A 10959-nucleotide genomic window follows, 5' to 3' on the forward strand; every position below is an offset into this window, starting at 1 on the left:
TGGCGGAGCAAGATTGTGGACTCTGTGAAGAGGACCCGCTCCCTATGTAGATATCATTCATTCAAGACTTCTTTTTGCAACCAGAGGAGTCGAAAGAATGCAAGTTTAAGGCACTTCCGCATTGGCTTCACCTTTCAGACCCCGGAGTTGCCCATTGGTTTGCCATTTCTGGGCTATGGCGGTGCAACATGGTGGCCTTCGTGAAGAGGACCTGCTCCCTATGTAGATATGAAGGGCTCATTCTAAGCTAACGAAAACACAATGACTCTTAGTTTCAGGTGATTATACACTAATGAAAGCATAGTTGTGAATATTATATTACATTTCTGCTAATAGATCCCCCGAAATGCTACACACTGTTCCTTTAAAGAAAGGACATGAAACCTTTTTAGGATGTCTTGAATAAAAGGAAGACTTGTGTCCCGCCCTCTCCTCTTACTCCCTCTTACCTACTTTCCTGTCTATAACAGGCACTTCTGATGGCCATACCCACGACATATGCCTCCTTTCATACTCTGGAGAGTCTTCTGCTTTTGCATATTAGCCCCACTGCCCTTGCCAATACTTGATTAACATTTGTGTTAAAGCCTTGATTTCGGTAAGGAGAGGTGGCTAGGGGGCATCAAATTAGTGTGTGTGTGTGAGTGATTGTGTGTGCTTGTAATGAGAATCAACAGAAAGCCAAGGCTCTGTGTCTCACTGAAGGGGCCCCCATTTCCTCCGACCGCAGGATTTTATTTTCATTTCAAAAGAATCATTTAAAAATGACCTTTTATACAACCTGGATTTGTTTATTCATGTGCCCTCAACATGGGCATAGTATGAGGGGCAATATTGATTGCTGAATGAGTAGGGGGAGAGGGAGAGAGAATGGGTACCCACAGAATGAGAAAGGTGGAAGGGGACTGATGTAGCACTTGTGGAACACAAAAATAATGGTGCAATCTCCGTCAGCCAATGCCGATATTCAAATGAGCATCCAATTACTCAAGCGGCTGTCAGTTTACAGCGAGGCACACGGGTGCCAAATTAAACCTCTTTTGATGTTACACCTCTTTATGTACACAACCTATGAGCAATTTCACAGAGGCTGCACAGTGACTGAGGCCCTGAGACAATGACGCTCAAGCGTTTTCTTCTCACTCTTCGTCTTCCTTCGCTCGCTCCCTTCCCATCTTTCCATCTCGGACCTCTCAATGGCGAGTATTCATTAGGGGAGGCGGGTGGGGGCCGTAAAAGGAGGGAGGGGGGCTACAAATTACTGATAATGGCACGGCGCTAATGAAGAGAATGGAGAAATGTCATTAGCATTTAAGAGGATAAGATCCATCTGACCCGCCGCCGCCAGTCGCTTTCTAGCTCCACTCACTTAAGGAAGCAGGAGAGTGCGACTGATACCCAGAGCCTCATTTGCATGGCTGAGTGGAGGAGGATGCTGATTGGTATAGACCCCCCCACACCCACCACCCCAACTCTCCCAACCTCGCAACCTCTTGTTTATGCATCACAAACAACGCGCACATGTCTGCTTGTTTCCCCTCCATTCACCAGTAGCAACAGTCGACGAGCGAAAACAGGCAAAGCTGGCGACGGCAAACAAAACAAATCAATGAGAATGCACAAACAGCGCCGCGGTTTAAAATGTGAAAGACGGGCGGATGAAAGGAGCAGCTCTTGATCCTCGCAGATGCATAGAGAGTGATTAGAGAGAGCAAGCGCACCTTCTGTGACCTTTGACCTGCTGGCATTAACTGTAATGATATCAGTAAGAGGAGCAGCATTGTGCTGCTAACAGATGTGTTTGGCTGGCTAATGATAAAGACAGAAGCACACGTCTTTCTCTGCTCAGTGAATGACTAACTACCTTACAGAGAATACAGAGAGCTTCAGTAGTGGCTCTCTCCTTTGACACCAGAGGGTGAAATAATGAGAAGTTCTGCAGCACTAATGGCTGATGGTGCCTTTTAGTTATGTGAATCCAAAAGCTATGGGGGACTTGGTTGTAATGGTTTGGGAGCAAACTAACTGTGTGGGTGTGTAAGCAAGCAACAGGAGCAGATCACTGACTCATCTGACTGCTGCAGCTTCAACGTAATGACAATGAAATGTTATACATTGACATTACACATGTATTTACTACTACTGTAATACTAAACTACTACTGTACATACTAAGGAGAGAATGTTTCATTGCTACTGGAAGTCATTTTACAAGTGTGCTATATTCAAAAAGGCCACTAGGTGTCCCCAGTCCTGTTTTTGTGGGGGCTTCAAGATCAGAAGTATCCAGTTGTTAAGACAGGAAAGACACCGGCTTTAATTGAACACTAATAGTGATCACAGATTGAACACTCAAAACTAAACTCAGAGTTCCTGATCTAATCTAAGAAACAAGGTTAAACCACAAAGCACTTACTACCCACAAAACAGTAACATATCACTTTGTTTCCTTCTTTGTATGCCGCATTTTCATTCATTTCTTCTGACTCTGACTTTGCGTTTGGTTCTAATCTACAATATATCTGCTGTTGCCTTGCCATTTCCCCTCAATAATGAATCTGCCAGTAGCTGCACATATGAAAAAATGTATGCAGCATGTATCAAAAATAATGTACAAGTAATTACTTCAGCACGACTGTAGGTGAGATTAACTGTTAAACTGTAAAAATGTGTTTTATCTGGAACGTTATTTGACATATTCATTTTTAGTAAAGAAAAGAGTAGTGTGCAGGCGTTATTTTTTTTCTTTTCTTTACTGACGCTGTCCTGTGTTATGCGTGTATAATTAATCTTCTTCAACATATTAAGTTTTAAACATGAATATTAATCACCATGCTGGTCATTCTTTTTTTTTCCTCTTTGCAAACTTGATTAAATATTTAAAATGCCTTCAGATATTATTTATACTATATACACACAATATGCCCCAAAGGACGTATTTAATTTAAATCTTTGGCACATTAAAAGGACTATATTTATTTAATCCTCCCGGCCAACTGGTATTTTTATACTAAAACATTCCTAAGCATCAGCATGCCATTATTATATAGAGTTGTACTAGCAGTATATTCACCAGTATCACCTACTACTTAGTGTCAGAGTAGTACTGTGTTAAGCAAATGCATGCAGTTGATATATGGTTTGCTATACTTGTAACTCAAGAAGAAACACACACACACACACACACACACACACACACACACACACACACACACACACACACACACACACAGTAACAAACTCGCTCACCTGAAACTCGTCAAAACACAAGAGGCAGGTTTCATTGCTGATCTCCATGGCAACCGGTGATATGGGGTCAAAGGTGAACATTTTCCCTAGCCCGCGTTTTGGCAGGCTTTGTTTCCTCCGATGGATCCCTTTAAGCAGGACACAAACGTCAGGCACATCTTAAAGCACACCTGCGTCGGCAACCCCAAACCCGACGACAATACTGAGTAAAGCGGTAATTTCACCTGCATGCATAATGGTAGACAATTAGCGGGAGGGCTTCAGGACAAACAGAGGTATAAATATAGGATCTCCGGCGCTCGAGGAGTCAGAAAACTTCAGTAAAGTCAAACTAACGCCGTGGAGTGGGAGGATGATACTAACTTTTGTGGATGTCCAACATGAAGCCGTTGAAGTGGACTCGCTTTTTGCGAGTGTTTTCCACACGGGAGTAAAACATATCCATGAGCATGGTCTTCCCTGTGCCTGAGAGGGATTAAAGAGAAAGCAATTATTATTAGACATGTTGTCGACATTTAGCACCATAGTAATGTTTATTTCTTTTGTGATCTTACCAACATCTCCATGGATATAGAAGCCTTTAGGTGGTGGTGGTGGTGGTGGTGGTGGAGCAGGTTCCTCCTTTTGGGGGGAAAGAGGTAAAATGAGGAAATGACTGTTTGTTTTACATCAAATCTTTTAACAGCCGCTTGTCATCATAAACAACAATGCACCACCATAAATCAACATTCAAAATGAACGCATATATATTAAGTCCTTATTAAAACACTATAGCTGGTGACCTACATAAACTTCGTTATATTCATTACCATATAGGACTGAATCATCGTTTGATAAACAAAGTATGCTGAGGCATTAAGCCACCACTACAGTGTGAGGTTTCACATTCTCCAGACTAGCCCACTGCAGGGGAGGAAGACAAAGGGGATCTAATCAACAAGACAAGCCAGGGTTCCCACGAAAGAAAAGCATCATCAGAGGAACAATGGGGGGATTTGTCAGACAAAACGGAGAGGACTGGATGAGGCTCCATACGAGATGGAGTGGACTTATCTGTACAGCCTGTTTAGCGCTGCTAATTGTGATACGGTACTGTTGCATTGAGGTGCTGCTGGAAGTCATTGTGCTGCCTGCCTCCTATCATCAAAAGGTCCGTGCTTCAAAAAAAAACGTCTTCTGTGTGACCGAGCTGAGAATATCGAGTAAAGCCAAATATCTCTAAAGAGGGCCCGAGCCATGTAAACGCATGTGTCATCAGTTTAATCATGACATGTGATGAGAACTTGGAGCATATGATAGATGTTTAATACAACAGCGCGGTTGAGGATTGCCCATCTCTGTAACCGGGCAACGCCAAATAGCTTTGGGATTAACTAAATAGAAAGGTTTGTCCTCTTAAAATTTAATTTAGCAACTATTTCATGGAGACGGTACTCGGTGTCCACTGCACTTGGTGTCCACCGCACAAGGAGCACTTGACTCTGGTAAATGCGGACAATGGCCAATTGAAAACTAAATGAAAAAACAAACTTGTTACTCATCCTCTCTCTCTCTCTCTCTCCCCGCTCCTCCCCTCTACCCCCTCCATCCCCGCCCGTCCTGAGCTGGAGTGAAATACTGGAAGAGCAACAAGCCTTTCCTGTCTGCTCTGGCATAACAGTGTGTGACTTCTCCCTGACTTCCCAAGCTACCCTCTGGCATGGTGGGGTAATTGTCAGTGGTGGCTGGAAGCCATTCTGCCACGGCAGAGTGGAGAAGGACAAGGCTGTCCCACAGCCGCTCTGTCTAGCTGAGCTTGGTGGCCTCGTCTCACCTCCTGGAGGAGGATATAGACTGGCACATGAGTGGAAAGTTCACATGCAGGACATGGCCACTTTGAAATGACTTCAGAAAAACTGTACGTTTATGTACAGCCAGAGACGTCATGTCTCTCACTGAGAAGGTGGTGATTGTGGGAGTTTAAGGTTTAAGTGGTCCAACTGTCCTGCTGGAATCCTACAGTATACAGGATGATGCAGGTCTGACTTGAAGAGGGTGGCTCCGTCTAAACAATGGCCCATTGTTAGCCGACCATCCGCAAAACCACGCCACATTGGGTCAATATTAAGTCAAGTGTACTCTCCTCACAGACTTGGTCAGTTAGTGAGGACAATGGCGGCACTTTCACAGAGAGAACAGACACCGAAAGGACAGTGGTATGACCTGATTCAAACCAGAATAATTGCATAAGTACTCCAGTCAGTGTGTATGTGTGTGTGTGAGACAGAGCAAGAAATAAGGTGCAAAAGGAGAGGGGGGCGGTGGTGTTGATAGCCTAACACCAAAGTATTTGTCAGAGTCCCGAATCAAAAGCAAAAAGGACAAGAATGGCCCAGACAATGGGGATCCCCTCATTACTGCCTGGGGACGGTGAGAGAGTGAGAGGGGTGCCGGGACGGGCCCAGCGGGAGGTCTGCCCTGCTGCCTTCCAAAATCTCTGCCTAACCCTATGTGTCTGTGCCAGCCAACCAACAAAACAACTCCCACCACCACCAGATACTAGACAGTCAGCTCCCCTGACCTAAAAACAACAACAGCCCCCCTACATTACGCCGTTCCAAAACTCACATGCACAATGCACTTCCCAGACCCCTACCCTCCCTTTGACCTGAGCCCCACGGCCACCATCAGTGATACAACTGGAGTACAGTGCAGTGGACTCTGTCAAGTCCCTCCATATGTTAGACGTCAATGGGGCTTTATAAGAGAACGAGAGTCCAGATGCCACACTGTAAAAGGCTTTAAACAAACCCATGCTGCCTTGCAAATTGTAAACTGTCCAAAATCTCTCGCTTTTTGCACTATTTTTACTTTCCAACTTTTTATTTGTGTGTCAGATTTCTTTAAAATGCATGTACTCTATTTTTGCTTTAAGTCCAAACAATGCAAAATGATTCAGAAGTGACCAAATCTCTAGTGACTACTCCTATTGAGCGTATGCAGTGGGGGAAGGAGTATTCAGATCTTTGACTTGAGTAAAAGTATCAATACCACAGCGTAAAAAGTCCTGCATTCAAACTGTAACTTAAGTAAAAGTATAAAAGTATTAGCATCAAAATATACTTAAAGCACCAAAAGTAACAGTACTCATTATGCAGAATGGCCCATATCAGAATCCTATACTGTATATCTTGTTATTGGACTATAATTGTTGATACATTAATGTGTTCATCACTTTATTGTTGCAGCTGGTAAAGGTGGAGCTCATTTTAACTAGTTTATATACTGCTGGGTAGCTTAATCTATAACAATACATCATAATGTATTAGTGGATTTATAATTTGTGTTCATAATCTAAATCTGCAAAGTAACTAAAGCTGCCAAATAAATGTAGTTGAGTAAAAAATACAATATTTCCCTCTGAGATGTAGTGGAGTAGAAGTAAGAAGTAAATACTCAAGTACAAGTACCTCTAAATTGTACTTAAAAACATGAGTAGTACATGAGTAAATGCACTTAGTTACATTCCACCACTGAGTGTATGTTATGTAGAGAATAGTGACTGAGTGAATGGGGGAGTTATTTCTAGTCTTGTAACATGACAGTTAATTCTTTAATTGTAAATAGCAGATTGACGAGATAAAACCCCACTTACATACTGACTTTTCCCCGATCTTCCAACCACATCTCATGGTCTTTATGAGTGGATGGAGTTTGCCCAGTTGTCACTGAGATTGATCTGTTGACATACAGGTCCAGTAGCTGCTTTTCTATTATTAGAACCGAACGCACATGTCAACAGATGCATCCCCATGAAAACTGACCCAACTCCACCCACTGATGAAGACCATTATCATACGGCTGAAACCTCCACAAAAAGCTAGTGAGTGGAGTTGAGTTTGAGTTGTTTTATCAGAGCTATAGTCTTGATTATATAGGCCTGGTAGTCTTGTATTCATTAGTGTAGTCTGCAAATACAACATGCGAACAAATACTCCCTCTCCTACATGAACTTTTACTGAGCAGAAACTGGGAGAAAGGGGAGGGAATTTACTGAATTTATGTTTCGTGTTAGTAACACAAAGCAGAGAGAAGTCATGTACCTGGCAGAGAGGAAGAACATGTTGCTCTGGGAGAGTTGGAGAGGATGTGTACAAAATGTTTTGTTTATGCACATCATCATCATCATGCTCCTTGTAGCTAATGAAATTAGGCTGACCAGAGTGACACATCAGGAAATTGGTCGCTTTATGCCATTTTTGTTAGGTCGTGTCTAGAAGGTAACCCACAAATTGTAAAATCTGGCAAAAAACTCTTGTGAGACTCCTCACCCGACGACCTATCCTAACCTAACCATTCAAGGTCAATGCCTAACGAGACACGACCTTGTTGTTTGGTCTGTGGTGTGGTCTTGATCAGTTGTCTTTAATTAAATGAAAAATGTATCAATAAGAAATAATCTAAGTCACAGGGACAATCAAAACGATTCTATACAGACTTGTATTTTGCTAAAAAACTTGGATGTAGTACTGTTTAGTAAGAACCAGGCACAGGTTTCATGAAAACTTACGTAAAATACTTTGAAAACATTTTTGTTCACTGTATTTTATGGTGGATAATTCGTCTGTATGAGTACATGGTATTCTATTGAAGAGTCTTGAGGATTTGATTATCTGACATAAACAAACTCATAATGCATTATAACCTTCTTATAGCCCTGTATAATCATAGTTATAAGAACTCAAATATTCATAATGCTTTATAACAATAACCACATTATAAAGCATTTTATGGTGACTTTTAAGGTCAAGTATCCTAATACTTCATAATTGTTGGTCACTTTTTGCAAGGATCAAAGTGTATTATATAGTTGTAAATACATTAGAATATTTTTATAATGAGTATAATCACTGTTATAATGCATTATAATGTGATTATAAGTTACTCTAAGTGGTTGATGTTTGCTTTGAGTAAAGTAAAAAAATATTTTATAATGTTTTGTGTTGTTGCATAGATTTAATGATGTGTTTCTCACTTTACTTAAAGCAAACAATGGTCACATTATAATGCATTATAACAGTGATTAATGCATTATTAAAAAGACTATAATGTATTACAACAATGGAAATTATAATACACTATGATCCTTGTAAAAAAAGAAAGATACTTGACCTTGTAAGTCATAATGAAATGCATTATAATGTGTTATGCTTATTTTTATAAAGCATTATGATTATTGATGTGCTTATAACTACGATTATGCAGTGCTATAGACGGATTATAAGGCATTGTAAGTATGTTTATAATGCATTATAGACATGGGCGTCAAGGAAAGTGTTACCATATAACTCCTTTACCTTAGCAGCGGATCCACCACTTTTGTTTCCAGCTGTTGTAATGTAATAATCTTTATCATCTTTTAGAGGTTGACTGTTGTCATCTTTAGAGTTTATCCTCGGAGGTGGAGGAGGAGGAGGGTTCAGGTAGATGCTGTTACTGTAGTTCTCCAGGGTGTGCTGCAGCTGAGCCAGCTGCTGGACGACATGTCTCTGCTGAGCATCTTTCCTCAGGGAGCCACTCTGAACCAGGCGATCATAGTGTCCACTGAAGGCACAGATATCTGCTGCTGGAGACTCAGAGGAGCAGGATGAGGAGGATGAACTGCACGTCCTCCAACTAGTGTAACCTTGAAGCATTACAGCAAAAACAATCTGTGTTACACAAAGCTTACAAAAAATACCTTGATTCTATATTGCAGGCAAAACGAATGATTGCTTTTAACTGGAAGAAATCCGATGCACCTACAATGGGCGCTTGGATTAAAAATATGGCACAATGTATGTCAATGGAGAGAATAACATATACCTTGAAAAACAAACTAGGTGTTTATGAGGAAATATGGAAATCATTTAATGATTTCATAAAAAGTAGTGATATTGGTGAGCTTCTACAGGAGGAATAATTAAGATAGGATACGTAAAAATTCACAATAGTGGTAGACCCTCAGAAGGGAATGGACTTTTTATTTGATTTATTATTTATTCTCTATATATTTATTTTCTGTTTATGTGTATGAGGTGCCATTTAACTGTTTAATTGTATGATTGATACTGTGAAGCTGCATATTGATTTTGGCCCTGTAAGAAAGGAATTTGAGTAGTACTGTCCAAAATCTCTCACTTTTTGCACTATTTTTTACTTTCAAACTTTTTATTTGTGTGTCAGAATTCTTTGAAATGTGTCCACATTTTTAGTCCTCAAAAATACCCACAAAAGAAAGAAAGAAACTTCTGCAGCATGTACTCTATTTTTGCTTAAAGTCCAAACAATGCAAAATGAAAACCCCCCCCAATAAAGACATTGTTAAAAAAAGAAAAGAAAAAAAAAAGACCTTGATTATATAGATGCAATGGAATGATTATAAAGAGGAGGTGCTGATGTAATCCAGAGGTTATGTATGGGTTGTAATCCAGAGGTTATGTATGGGTTGTAATCCAGAGGTTATGTATGGGTTGTAATCCAGAGGTTATGTATGGGTGATGTAGTTACCTAAGACAGGTTTTAACACACGAAATCTCCCACAACCTGAACACACCACTGACTACAACATGATGGAAAGACACGTACCGTTTCCAGTGCAAATAGCTGACAGTCGGCATATTTTCTTTGAGATCAGAACAGAGTCTCTTAGTAAAACATTCATTGAGCATCTGACAGCTGCAGGCACCGTGTACGCAGCCATGCTGTTTCAAAACGTGAAAACTTTATTGACATCATGGTCACCTGACACATACAGTATGAGCCACATGACACTTGGCAGGGATCTAACTGTGACTAGTCCTGAATAAATTTCATCAGATATAACAAATCATAATCATAAGAATAAATAAATAAATTACTCAATAATACATTAATTCAATAATAAAGACAGAAATGTAGAAATAAATTACTCAATAATAAATAAAAGAAATAATAAAGATAGAAATGTAGAAATAAATGAATCAATAAGAAATAAATGAAATAAGAAAGACAGAAATTAAGAAATAAATGGCTCAATAATAAATAAATGTAATAAAATGTAATAATAAATGGCTCAATAACAAATAAATAAAATAATAAAAACATAAATGTAGAAACAAATGGCTCAATGATAAATAAATGAAATAATAAAGACAGAATTGTAGAAATAAATTAAGAAATAATAAATAAATGAAATAAGAAAGACAGAAATGTAGAAATAAATGAATTAACAATAAATACATGAAATAAAGACAGAAATTAAGAAATAAATGACTCAATAAATAAATGAAATAATAAAGACAGAAATGTAGAAACAAATGGCTCAATAATAAATAAATGAAATAATAAAGACAGTATGTATAATTAAAAGCCTCACTTATCAAATAAATGTACAGGCTCACTTGAAAATAGATAAATAGAAAACAAACTGCTGCACATTTTAGACCGAAATAAATCCAAATTGTTTACATGACAATGTAACATTTTTCTAGTTTTTTTTTTAATAATCAATATTATGTTCAGCATTAAATCCTGAAGGCACTTCTATAATTTTGAACGTGATCACCTGTATTTTTTTTTACATTTTAGCAGCAATTACTTTACATAGCGAAGCGTGAATGCTCCGAAATTATACAAATACAATTATTACAATTATGCATATCATCCAAAAACGTGATTAGGACCAATGTGGCCGGTGGGCGGGTTGTAAACA

General features: G+C 39.5%; 1 protein-coding gene across 1 annotated transcript in view; it reads right to left on the bottom strand.

Moving 5' to 3' along the window:
- Positions 1 to 10006, bottom strand: part of afg1lb (AFG1 like ATPase b) — a 31823-nt gene extending 21817 nt beyond the window's left edge. Inside the window, exons 1-5 of the mRNA XM_074616546.1 lie at positions 9855 to 10006; positions 8585 to 8913; positions 3803 to 3869; positions 3612 to 3713; positions 3249 to 3376 (exon numbers count right to left, since the gene is read on the bottom strand). Of these exons, the coding sequence (XP_074472647.1) occupies positions 3249 to 3376; positions 3612 to 3713; positions 3803 to 3869; positions 8585 to 8913; positions 9855 to 9969 (741 nt within the window). The 5' untranslated portion in view covers positions 9970 to 10006. The remainder of the gene's footprint in view (positions 1 to 3248; positions 3377 to 3611; positions 3714 to 3802; positions 3870 to 8584; positions 8914 to 9854) is intronic.
- Between the last annotated feature and the right edge of the window lie 953 nt (positions 10007 to 10959).

Source organism: Sebastes fasciatus, chromosome 18 (genome assembly GCF_043250625.1).
Source record: "Sebastes fasciatus isolate fSebFas1 chromosome 18, fSebFas1.pri, whole genome shotgun sequence".
NCBI lineage: Eukaryota > Metazoa > Chordata > Actinopteri > Perciformes > Sebastidae > Sebastes > Sebastes fasciatus.